The sequence below is a fragment of the Mus caroli genome, unplaced genomic scaffold (genome assembly GCF_978045245.1).
Source record: "Mus caroli unplaced genomic scaffold, Mus_caroli_1 scaffold_13, whole genome shotgun sequence".
Taxonomy (NCBI): Eukaryota; Metazoa; Chordata; class Mammalia; order Rodentia; family Muridae; genus Mus; species Mus caroli.
The window spans coordinates 64,915,315-64,928,128 of NW_028227268.1; the positions used below are offsets into that span (position 1 = coordinate 64,915,315).

Below are 12,814 nucleotides of genomic sequence, written 5' to 3' on the forward strand. Positions count from 1 at the left end.
AATTCACGAGGCCTGTGCTGTTTACTAACAAGAATGACTCCTCAGGCATCTTTATAGGCTATGCAAAGCCCCCTCCCCCACTACCACCCTTACACATGCTTGTTGAAAATCTAAGGTGGTTTAACTTGAGCTGCTCTGTAAACCAAGATTTCTACAACCTCATCCTCTGGTCCAGTTCACTGGCATGAGCCACTCATAAGCCTCACCTATAAACAAGGGCATTCAAGGGTACAGTTGAGATGCACTGTCCCCTCTTTAGGTTTTATGAGATCATCATTACAGACATGTGATTGATGACATCTGTGGCCATCGGTGACCAGCTCATCTTGACCACTCCCCTTTCTCTAAGAACTGGGACCCTAAGTCACACCCCTTCCTGCCTGGGTCGGCTGAGTGACTAGCCCACATTTTGAAACTACCTAGAGACTGCACCTACCAGCTTAACATGCAAAAAGATACTGCTGCAGAGACATGCCAGAAAAGAGCAAAGACTAAATATGTATACCACAATGTCAAGCTGCCCTGGTTGCCAGAGACATTGAGAATTTCACGGGCCAGTTCCCTGTTTTTTAAATAAGACGATACAGAAAAACACATACAAATTGCCCAGGGTGTTAGCCACATCCCTTCCTGACCACTTCTACCTCAAAAAAGATAAATCTTGAACTTTGCAAATTTTGGGTGAGTTTTATAAATTAAAGCTAAATATGAAGAGAAATGTATTTGAAAGATAGTTCATGGATATGGTAGCTCGTGCCTAAAATAACCAGTCCTCCAGAGGCTGAGGCAGGAGGATCTTGAGGCTAGCCTGGGCAACATAGTGAGTTCCAAGCCAGCCTGGTATATATCCCAAGACTCTCATCTCAAAAAAACTATTTTAAATTTAGTTTTATGTCCATTGGTGTTTTTCCTGAATTGCATGTTTGTCTTTGTGACTGGGTCAAATCCCCTGGTACTGGAGTTATAGGTGGTTATGAAGCACTGGTTATGTGGGTACTGAGAACTGAACCCCAGTCCTCTAGAAGATCAGCATTTTTCAGCCGGGCGGTGGTGGCACATGCCTTTAATCCCAGCACTTGGGAAGCAGAGGCAGGCAGATTTCTGAGTTCGAGGCCAGCCTGGTCTACAGAGTGAGTTCCATGATAGCCAGGGCTACACAGAGAAACCCTCTCTCAAAAAAAAAACAAAAAAGAAAAAAAAATTCAAAAGGTGCCCTGTACAGTGAAGTCTCAGGAATACAAGCACACAAGTCTCCTTCCCTCTGCTCCCTTCCAGAGGAAGCACAGCCTTTCCCTTCCTATAAACAAAAAGTAAAAGTGGCGTGTGTTGCAGTTTCTTTGCTTTGTTTTAAAATTTTTCAAAGATGAGGCTGGAGAAATGGCTCAGCAGTTAAGAGCACTGGCTGCTCTTCCAAAGGACCGAGGTTCAATCCCAGCAACCACATAGAAGTTTGTAACTGTCAGTAATTCCAGTTCCAGGGGATACAGCATCCTCACATAGACATATGTAGAGGCAGAGCATGCCAATACAATTTTTAAAAATCTTTTTTGAAAGACTTATTTATTTTGTTTGTTTGTTTATTGTATTTGTTTGCACATGTATACCATGGCATGTGTGTGAAGCTGAGGGGGTTGGTTCTCTATTTCTGTCATGTGGATTCCAGAGATAGGACTCAGCTTAGGCTTGGAGGCAAATGCTTTACCCACCAAGCCACACCACCAGCCCCTTTGTTTATGTGTGTGTTTGTTGGAAAAGTACATCACTATATAGTTGTGGTTATCCTGGAACTATATAGATCAGGATGGTCTCAGACTCACAGAAATCCACCTGCATCTGCCTTCCAAGTGCTGTCATCAAGGGTGTGCACCACCACATGTGGTTTAATTTGCAGGAGGGGGCTCTCACTTGGTAGTAGAGTTCTGCTTGAAAGTATAATCCTTCTGCCTCAGCCTTCCCAAGAGCTTAGTTCACACCTCCATGCTTAGCTCACATACATTTTTCTGGGTGTAGTGGTGGTGGTTGGTTTTTCAGGACAGGTTTTCTTTGTATCCCTGGAACTTGCTCTGTAGTCCAGGCTGGCCTCAATTCACAGAGATCCACTTGCCTCTTCTTCCCCAGTTCTGGGATTAGCTGGGATTAAAGGCATATGCCACCACCACCTGGCCAAAAAAAAAAAAAAATTCCTATTGAGGCACAGAGTGTGTCTATCAAGGAAGGGGGCATGCTGCAGGCCCAAGGCAGGACCAGCCCAGCAGTTGAGACCAACAGTTTAAGGTGATTGTAAATTCTGTCAGAAACTGATAGGCCCACTGTTAGATCCCTGTGGCAGATTCTGGTCTCCACGTGAGAGTGATGTGGCATTCTGCTTTCTGTCTATGAGCCTCTGGTGCTAAGAGGAGGATTTAGTTTCTCTCTTGACCCTGCTAACCTTTTGGACTTTTAGGTTTCCGGGGGAGCATTCAGCACCTTCTTCTGCTGCAGCCTGACTAGCTGGTAAGAGCTGTGCTCTGTTGTTTCAGAGGTGAGCTGCTGCTATGGGACCTCACCCAGTCATGGAGGCGGAAGTACACGCTCTTCAGCACCTCAGCAGAAGGGCACAATCATTCCAGAATTGTCTTCAATCTGTGTTCTCTGAAGACTGAAGATGGCAAGCAGCTGCTACTGTCCACATCCATGGATAGAGATGTAAGAACTGGTTCCTAGCTTTGTCCAGAGAAGTGGTGTGTCACAGTCAGGCTAGAAGCTGTCTGTCCTCATACACATCTCTGCCTTCCAGTTCAGGCCCCTGTTAGCAAGTGCACCAAGAAGGGGCTCAGCGGGGCTGTCAAAGGAGACACTTTTGGGGACAGGTCTCTAACTTAGTCTGGCTTTGAATTCCCCTTTATCTTGAACTTTTGACCCTTTTACATTCACCTTCCACGTGGTGAAGTTACAGATGCGAGCCGCTAGATGTGGTTTACACGGTCCTGGGGATTGAAGCCATGGTGCGTGGTAAGCAGGTGCTCTGCCAACTGAGCTGTGGCCGGAGCCCCTGATACAGGGCTTCAGTTTTCTCCTGCACCCTGGGCCGTGAAGTCCATGGCTTGTCAGGCAGCAATTCTTGCTATTCCTTGTGGAGGCCATGTGTATACTTCAGAGTTGTAAGAGGTAGTTAGATGTGCTATGACTCGGGGACATGGCAAGCCTGAACTCTGTAGCACTGATTGGCTAAGCAGGACGCTGAATTTATTAAACATTCCTGGAAGTAAATGTGCTCCCAGATCACTTTTTGAGACAGTGCAGATTTCTTTCCTCACAAGAGAAGCTTCTTCCAGTTCCCTCTAAAAGAATTGTTAAGTTAAATCCCATTTGAAATACTTAATTCTAGCTGGGCAGTGATGTCCTGAACCTTTGATCCCAGCACTTGGGAGGCAGAGACAGGTGGACTCCCAAGTTCAAGGACAGCCAAGGCTACACAGATAAACCCTGTCTACAAACAAACAAACAAAAAGAAATAATTCCTGGGCTGGTGAGATGGCTCAGTGGGTAAGAGCACCCGACTGCTCTTCTGAAGGTCCAGAGTTCAAATCCCAGCAACCACATGGTGGCTCACAACCATCCGTAACGAGATCTGGCGCCCTCTTCTGGAGTGTCTGAAGACAGCTACAGTGTACTTAAATAAATAAATAAATAAATAAATCTTAAAAAAAAAAAAGAAAGAAAAGAAATAATTCCTAATCCCATTTTCTTTGCTTTTTTTAATCTTTACTTTCCTTAGGTAAAATGTTGGGACATGGCCACCCTGGAGTGTTGCTGGACATTGCCTTCTCTTGGAGGTTTTGCCTACAGCCTGGCCTTTTCTCCTGTGGACGTGGGCTCCCTGGCCATAGGTGTTGGGGACGGCATGATCCGGGTGTGGAATACACTCTCCATAAAGAACAACTATGACGTGAAAAACTTCTGGCAAGGAGTCAAGTCCAAGGTCACAGCGGTAAGGGTGCTTCTGGGAGATTGTTCAGATTCTTCTTAGACACTGCCCACTTGTGTGAGTTCTCCTGGAAACCAGTGGATGTTTAAACAAGAAGGATGAACTTCTCATTGTCAAAGCTCTAACTGTTCTAGAATTTTTCTTCACAGAGTGCTATGCACTTGACTTAAATGTGTGAGGTATGTGGGATCAGCCAGGTGTGTGTGTGTGTGTGTGTGTTGAACTATGAGAATACAGTGATTTTAACTTGGTTTCTCTTTTCCTTGCTGCATTTGTGTGTCTGTCTGTCTGTCTGTCTATCAGGGGAGGCTAGTTCTTAGGTCTTAGGAGGTAGAAGGCTTGGAGGCAAGTACTTTTACCTGCTGAGCTAGCTACTAGTGGCCACACTCTGCTTACTCCTTCTTTTCCTTATTAAACACTGAGAGTTAAGTGGAAAGCAAGAACATTTCCCATGGAGCAGTGAGGGCTGCACACAACTCCTTTTGTGCTTGATGTACTCTCATCTGGAAACTTCTCTTGTAGCTATGCTGGCACCCAAACAAGGAAGGCTGCTTAGCCTTCGGGACCGATGACGGAAAAGTGGGATTGTATGACACCTGCTCCAACAAGTAAGTACGGTGACACTCCCTCAGCTTAGTGACCAGATTTAACTCAGAGATCACAAACCTGGCACACAATCAAGTGATTCTAGAGTAAAGTCTTGGCTCTCATACTGAGGTTCAGAACTCAGAATTTTGTTTAAAAACTTTTGGAGGCACTAAAGAAGCAGCTCAGTGGTTAGAGACCTTGACTGGCATGTATAAAGTCCTTGGTTTAATATCCAAGACCTCATAAACTGGGAGACAGGGGCTCATCTGTGATTCCAGCTTTTAGGAGATAAAGGCAGATGAGGTATGGCCAGCCTGGTCTACACAAGAGATCCTGTCTATATAAGAAGGGAGGGAGGGAGGAAAGGAAAGAAAGGAGAGAAAGAGAGAGAATGTGAGAGAGAGAGAGAGAGAGAGAGAGAGAGAGAGAGAATATGAATTAGTTTTTCAGGTGATGGATGACTGTGTGGCCTGCCTGAGATAAACCAGTGGATTTTTATATAGAAGTTTCCAGTGAAGGACTAATGTAGAAACAGACCTGTGCCTTTTCTGTTTTATCTGTGGTTGTTGAGATCTCAAGTGACTCAGATGTAGGGCTAAGGATAAAGTTGACTGGTAGAGTATGTGCATACACCAAAAAATACAAAATCAAGCTTGGGCAGTGTGAAGATGAGGTTGAGGCAGGTGGGTGTTGTGCATTTCCAAATCCTAATGCGTTTTCTAAACCTCATCTTATACCTGTCTAACTGTTCACTTTTGGCCTGGAATGCCTCTCCTGATGCCAGTTTTTCTACTGCCTGCAAGTTACTGAGCAAGGTGCCTCATCTCTCTGTAATCCTTTTAGCACAGGAGCCTGGCTGCTGAATTGTGGAAGAGCCCTGAGCTCAAGTGTGATATGCTATATATGTCGTGGAATGTCTTAGTGTTTATGAAGAGTATAAAACAGGGCTAGGGAGATGGCTTAGGAGTTAAGAGCACTGGCTGCTCTTCCAGAGGACCCAGGCTCTAGTCTCTGCACCCACATGGTGGCTATTGCTGTCTAGATCTTTCCAGAGGATCTGATGCCCTCTTCTGACCTCCATGGGCACCAGGCACACATTTGGTATACAAATGTACATGGATGTAAAATACCCATGTACCTAAAATTAAAATAAAATAAAATAAAATAAAATAAAAAAGGAAATGGCTTATAAGGAATCTTAGAGTTATTTTGCCTTGAAACAAGGTCTCATCCAAGCTTGTCTTGACCTAACTCTGTAGCAGAGACTGGGCCTTCTGAGCCTTCTGCCTCCACTCTTCAAGTGCTAGGGTTACAGGCATGCATCACCTTATATATGTTTTTACTTTAGTGAGTTGATGTATACTAAGTCAAATACCACTTTTTTCTGTGATTTTTGATTTTTGGAGAGAGTTTCCCTGTGTAGCCCTGGTTGTTTTAGAACTCACTCTGCCCAGGCTGGTCTTGAACTCACAGAGATCTGCCTGCCTCTGCCTCCCAAATTCTTTTTCTTTTTGAAGTAGCATCTTACTAGGTATCCCTGGCTGAACTCATAGGGATCGTGTCTGGTCTCTTTTGATCTTTTTTGACTGTGGCGTCTAATGAGTTGTAGGTTATATTTGGGGTTGTACTGGACGGAGCTGCCCGGGTTACAGGTTAGACTTGCTTGCTTAGCATGGCAGCCCCTTGCCACCATGGCTGAAAGTAGTTGAAATTACATGCATTTAGAAATACAGGTCTTCGTTTATACTGGCGACGTTTCACATCACAAGAGCAATATGCTCAGGGCTCAGGTTGCCCCTTTTTAAAAGTGGAAGTGGGATGGATTTAGTATCCATGGCATAGGAAGAAGCAGGATGCAGACCTCAGTGTGTAAATAAAAACTTGTAGGAACTCATCTGTGCTCACTGACTGCATCCTGCTCACTGCTTCCACACCACTGCAACACCCTGGATGATTGGCAGACCACATGGCTGCAAAGCCTGACCTGCTGTCCCCTTATGAAAAGGATATGAGAGCCATTTCTATTGCAGGGCTGCCCTTTTTGCATGTCCTCCCTACCTCTGCCATACCTCTGTCTCTTTTCTTTGTCTTATGACACATGACCACGGCAACTTACAAAAGAAAGTTTAATTTGGGATTCACAGTTCCAGAGGGTAAATTCATGACTGGCATGACAGCAGGCAGTCAGGCATGGCCCTGGAACAGTAACTGAGAGCTTACATCTTGATCCACAAGCATGAGGCAGAGAGAGCTGACTGGGTATGGTGCTGGCTTTTGAAACCTCAAAGCCTCACCCCCAGTGACACACCTACATCAAGGCCTCTAGATAGTTCCACATAGAATTCAAATATAGTAACCTATGGGACTCTCATTCAGACCACCATAAGGCCTCATGGATGCTAATCATCCAAGTCGAATCCTCAGGTCTATATGCAATGCTTTAAGTATTTGTGTAGAACCTACGTCTGCTTACCTATTTTCTCCCTTTTGCTTAAAAGCTATTTCAAAGGGATATGTAACTAAACAAAATTGTGTTAATTTAAGTAGGACTAAATCACCCCATAGGCTGACTAGTCAACCTACTCCTAGTTAAGTTATGTGTCAGGATGGAAGATGTCACTGTTAGATGGTCAGGATGGTTTATTTTGGGTTTTTTGAGCCAAAGAGATTAGTAGTTTCTCAGAATGTTCTAAATATGTCCAATACTTCAGTCAGTAGCATAGCTCTGTCAGCCACAGTTCTGGAGTTCTAAATTCATACCTAGACTGTGATCAACACTAAAAGTCACAACAGTGCTGTCTTTCCCCAAGAAGTCAATCCACCTTGACACCCCCTAAGAGCAAGACACCCCTAAAACACAGTAAAAAGCTCTAGTTGTCTGTCCGTCCTCAGGTTTTATGCAGTGTAATGCTGGCTATTGGCTTGGTGGTACATACCTCTAATCCCAGCATTCAGGAGACAGGCAAGTGGACCTCTGTGACTTCCAGGATAGCCAGATCTACATAGCGAGACCTTGTCTCAGAAAGAGGGAGGGGTGCCAACAGCAGAGCCTGGAGGTAAAGTGGCCTCTCTTCAGCCTGAGGTTGTGTGACTGCAGCTGTCACAGCCTCTGTACTCCTTCAGAGCTACAGAAATGCCAAATATCTGACATTGTTTGCTATGGGCTATTTAAACAGACAGAAGAGAAAAATCATCCTAGCTGGAACTTGTTTTAATAGTAGGCATTATTACATGGTAAGTTAAGTGCTTGCTTTTTAGAACTATTTGGGACAAAGGTCAAGTGTTTTTTTCTCTAATACAAACAACCACATTTATAGTAAGGACCTTTCAAAGGAAGATGGTCTGTTTTCTAGTGGGCCTCTTTCTTCAGATCATCCTGTTTTCCCCATCCACAGACCTCCACAGATTTCAAGCACGTATCATAAGAAGACCGTGTATAGGTTGGCTTGGGGGCCACCAGTCCCCCCCATGTCACTTGGTAAGTAAGTGTATGCGTCATTCTTAACACACACTAGTGTATTTTTCCACTTTAATTCTAGAGTCTGAAAGGTGAGGTCATAGATGTTCTAGTATAGTCACTGTGCGTGCGCTTGTGTAGTCTATGAGAGTAGCAGATGTGGAGGATCATGATGGCTAAAGGAAAGCCTTGACTCCTGCCTCCCTCGACTCTGAAGTATTGCTCTTTGAACCGAGTCTTTCACTGTGCAGAATAACCTTAGATTGGGTGCTGGCCTCAGATTGCTAAGGTCTGTATCTTTCTCTTCTGTAGCCCTGCCTTTCCTCATTTTCCCACCCTAGCCACTGCTTCTTTCCGTAAAGTAGTATGTCCTTTTTATCTTTAAAATGAGTCAGAAGTTTCCACGTTTTTTCTTACTTTGCTGAAGTGGCTGGATTCCATAGCACTAGCTTTATGCAGAGAGTAGAGAGTTGCCCTGCAAATTGAAGGATAGCTCTACAACCAAGGGCTATGCCTTGAGACCTCTCCTTGGTCATGGGAAGTTCTGAACTCTGTGTTTGTACAAACAGTAGGAATCATTTCTGGAAGAAAAACGACTTTGTCATTTGAGACCATGACATTTCCTCTGGTCACATCTTTAGTGTCACTGCTCTTGAATGTCAGAAAGCCTTTACAGTGAACGCAATATCTCAGATGATAACGATAGGTTTTCTTCTGCCCGTGCTGTCTAGATTGGTAGGAGGGTGGCTTTGTCCAGCATGCTGGATCACTTCCCACACTAAGGCCTTCTTTGTGTTCACAGTTTGATTAGCACAGCCATGCTAATGATGTAGCTGTGGAGGCAGGTGTGCTGGTAAAATGAGAAACTTCAGTCGAGGTTTTCTTTCATAGGAGGGGAAGGAGACAGGCCTTCCCTCACCTTGTACAGCTGTGGAGGGGAAGGCGTTGTGCTACAGCATAACCCCTGGAAGCTCAGTGGAGAGGCCTTCGACATCAACAAACTCGTGAGGGACACCAACTCCATTAGAGTAAGTCCTAGTGGTTGAAGTCTACTCAGCCTCCTTTGGTTGTCTGTCTTACTCAAGGCCATCTGTACCGAAGCCTGTCATGCTTGGCCAGGCTTGTCAGTTGATGAGGTTATTGGTGAGTGTGTGCGTTGCCTGCTATCCCTTACAAGTCCTTTTCACTGAGTAAAGCAGAGGACTAAGTGGAGGAGAGCAGCTAAACTGCCATGGTAATGATAAAAACCTTCCATAGCCTCACTGTAGGCAGGCGTCTTCTCTGTTTTGTTTTTACATGTTTCTTTTTGAGACAGGGTTCACCATATGTAGTCACGGATGGCATGGAACGCACTATGTAGACCAGCTGGCCTCAAAATCAGAGCTGCACCTGCCTTTGCTTCCTAAGGGCTGGGAGTAAAGATAAGCCTTGGAAGCTGAGCGCTCGACTGACTGTGACTATGTGGTTGTGCTCCGGCCTCATCTGCACTTTTCTTTTGAAGCCCAGGCTGGCTTCAGATTCCTGATCCTCCTCCTCCTCCTCAGCCTCCCAAGTGCTGGAATTACAGGGCTGTGCATACACTCAGTCACACATGTAGACCAATACAGAAAACTCTCTTGGGTCTTCTGCCTAGATCGCACTGAATCACATTTGTTTTAACTTTGTGTCAATGGATTTGCATGACGCAACTAGGTTTGTTCTTTCTCCCTGCCCGCCCCCAGGATCTAATGTAACTCAGACTAGCTTCAAGTTTGGTTCCTAGTTCCACATCCCAAATGCTACCATTATTAGAGTTGTACACCACGTTGCCTGGCGTCTACAACTGTCCTGAAGTTAGATCATAAATGTTGAGGGTTTGTAGGTTTTGGGGTGTTTGTTTGTTTGTTTTGAGATTTTATTTATTTTATGTATGTGAGTACACAGTAGCTGTCTTCAGACACACCAGAAGAGGGCATGGGATCCCAATACAGATGGTTGTGAGCCACCATGTGGTTGCTAGGAATTGAACTCAGGACCTCTGGAAGAATAGTTTGTGCTCTTAACCGCTGAGCCATCTTTCTAACCCCACGTTGAGATTTCTTTACCCTTGAAAAAGATCAGCTTTAATTGCTGTTTATCATTTTTGTATAATTACCATAAGGTAACATAATCATAAATCATATTTAATTATATTCTTTCATTTTCTTCAATGTTGTTCATATATTAATGGTGATGAACAAATTTCCTGTCCTGACACTATTTTAGTTGAGTGGCAGCTGAATTTCTATATCAGAGTTCAGTTAAGGATTCTATGCAGAAAATAACAAATTTTGAATCTCTTTACATAAATGGTTTGAAGACGCTCTGAGCATAGGTGGAGTAGACAAAAGAAACCAATAAGAAAGTAGGCTGATGAGGCCAGGGAGGTAGCTCAGCAGGTGAAGCGCTTGCCATCCCACCTAACCACCTGAGCGTGCGCACACACACACACACAGACACACACACACACAGAGGCAAGGGCATGCATCCATGCTTGTGAACAGCATATACACATAGACATAATTAAAATAATATTAAGAAAAAGCAAACAAGCAAGCAAGGTCCTAACAGGACCCTGAGGAACCACTGATCTGCTTGTGAGCAGTGGAAGAGTGAGCAGGTGCTGGCGAGTGTGCCCTTTGCTGAGGGACTGTCGAGGTAGAAGGGATCCTTTTGGTTTGCTTTCTTCTACAAGGTTGAAGGCTGCAGACAGTACTTCCGTTTAAGAAACTGTAGTCAGATACTTGTTGTCGGTAACTTTTGTCTAGAAAAGTGCCCTTCGTAAGTAGAGCATGTTTTAACTCCAGGGATTGTCTTTTTCCTTGTGATGTCATTGTAAGATGAAGAGTGAGAAGAGAATGCTTATACCAGTGCCTGGCTTGGTTTGCTTTCTAGTACAAGCTGCCCGTGCACACAGAGATCAGCTGGAAAGGAGATGGCAAAGTCCTGGCTCTTGGGAATGAAGATGGGTGAGTGCATCCTTTAGAAAAAGCTCTTTGATTGCAGCATTCCCTGACTGGCCAAGGCTTTCTGTAGTACCCAGTTGTAGCCCTGTTGGTAGGAGTCATTGTGGATATCCTCAGCTGATCTGGACTCTGCATTTTTGGGAAGACAGAATTGTTCGAATATTTACAGCTCAATGGCAGTGTTTCCCTACCCTGCTGGCTAATGGAGCCTGAGTATTGTTCGTTTGTTACTATAGTTGTAGTCCTTCAGACATTAGTTCATAATTCCCTCACCCACACCTCCTCCCTTAGCACCTCTGCCAGGGATAGTGTGTCCCATGCTTTCTATCTGACCTTCCTGGGCTGGGAGAAGGGGCGGGACATTAGCACAAATTATAACTTGATGAGCCATTGTTCTCGTCCTACTGTGTCTTGTTCCAGATCAATAGAAATATTCCAAGTCCCCAACTTGAGGCTGCTGTGCACCATCCAGCAGCACCACAAGCTTGTGAACGCCATAGTCTGGCACCATGAGCATGGCAGCCGTCCAGAGCTGAGTTGTCTCCTTGCTTCTGGCTCCAACAATGCAGTCATCTACGTGCACAACCTGAAAGCAGTCCTAGGTAAGACTGACTTCTAGGCTGGGATGATGTAGGAGTTTTGAGCCAGGCTCGTGTTGCCCAGGCTGGCCTCCTGTAGCCTTAAGCACTAGCCTCCTGCCTGTGCCTTCTGAGTGCTGGTTTGCATCTTGTACTTCATGTCCAACTATAATTGCAGTCCTGTGCCCGGGGAAAGAACCTTTAAATGTAGATATAGAGACTTCACAGATCGGTTGGGTTTTCTTGTTCTTTGTTGTTATTAAATTTTATTTATTTAATCTATGTATATGAGTGCTCTGCTGTATGTACACCTGCATGCCAGCAGAGAGCATCGATCCCTTTATTAAGCTGTCCTGAGGATGCTGGAAATTGAACTCAGGACCTCAGGAAGAGCAGCCTTTACTCCTAACCACTGTGCCATCTCTCCAGTTCCCTCACCCCGTCCCCTTTTTTAAGATGAGGTAATCTGTCACCAGCAGAGCAGACCATATTACCAAGAAATGTCAGATTCTTTTCAGGTAAAGGAATTGATGGTAACTGGAAACAAGAATAGTTGTTTAGTTGTTGTTCTTGCTGTTTTATCTAGTATTTTCTCATGAGTGGCTCCAGATAATCTCTTACTATCTAAAATCCTGTGTGAATGTAATTATGTACAGGACAGGTTGCTTTAGAGTCAGTGCTTTTGTGTAGCACATTTCCTATGGTGGCCTGCATGTCAGATGTCAGTGAGCTGCATTCATCTTTAACAGTTCTTTAATTTTGAGCTTATAATGCAGTTATGTCATTTCCTCCTCCTTCCCTCTCTCCAAACCCTTCTGTGTACAGACCTTGCTCTCTTTCAAATCTTGGGCTATTTGTTTTTTAATTATTGTTGCACATACATATTCCTAAATATGTAAGTGTTACCTGCCCAATCTGTAGTGTTGCTTGTATGTTTATGTTTTCAGGGCTGATGACTTGATGTTGGATTACCGGTTGATGTGTTCTTCCCTGGGGAAGACTGTGTCTCCCTCTCAGTATTTCTAAGTTGCATGTAGTTCTTTGTCTTGTGTAGGCATCATGAGCCTTCTCCCTTCTACATTAGTGTGCCTAGTGGTGTCGTCTTTGTTCAGGTCATGGTTGGGCAGCCATATTGATGAGACCTCATGGTCTTTTAAAGGAGACACAATCTCACAGCAAATTCCCTGATCCTGTGGCTCTTATAATCTAGTGAGTTGAGAATTCTTGGTCATTGAGAAAG

General features: G+C 44.5%; 1 protein-coding gene across 11 annotated transcripts in view; it reads left to right on the forward strand.

The window, feature by feature from the left end:
- Positions 1 to 12,814, forward strand: part of Gemin5 (gem nuclear organelle associated protein 5) — a 50,437-nt gene that overhangs the window by 9,353 nt on the left and 28,270 nt on the right. For all 11 annotated transcript variants that reach the window (XM_021175736.2, XM_021175737.2, XM_029483775.2 and 8 more), the window contains 7 exons: positions 2,520 to 2,685; positions 3,758 to 3,970; positions 4,490 to 4,575; positions 7,951 to 8,033; positions 8,904 to 9,040; positions 10,926 to 10,999; positions 11,417 to 11,598. In XM_021175736.2, the coding sequence (XP_021031395.1) occupies positions 2,520 to 2,685; positions 3,758 to 3,970; positions 4,490 to 4,575; positions 7,951 to 8,033; positions 8,904 to 9,040; positions 10,926 to 10,999; positions 11,417 to 11,598 (941 nt within the window). The remainder of the gene's footprint in view (positions 1 to 2,519; positions 2,686 to 3,757; positions 3,971 to 4,489; positions 4,576 to 7,950; positions 8,034 to 8,903; positions 9,041 to 10,925; positions 11,000 to 11,416; positions 11,599 to 12,814) is intronic.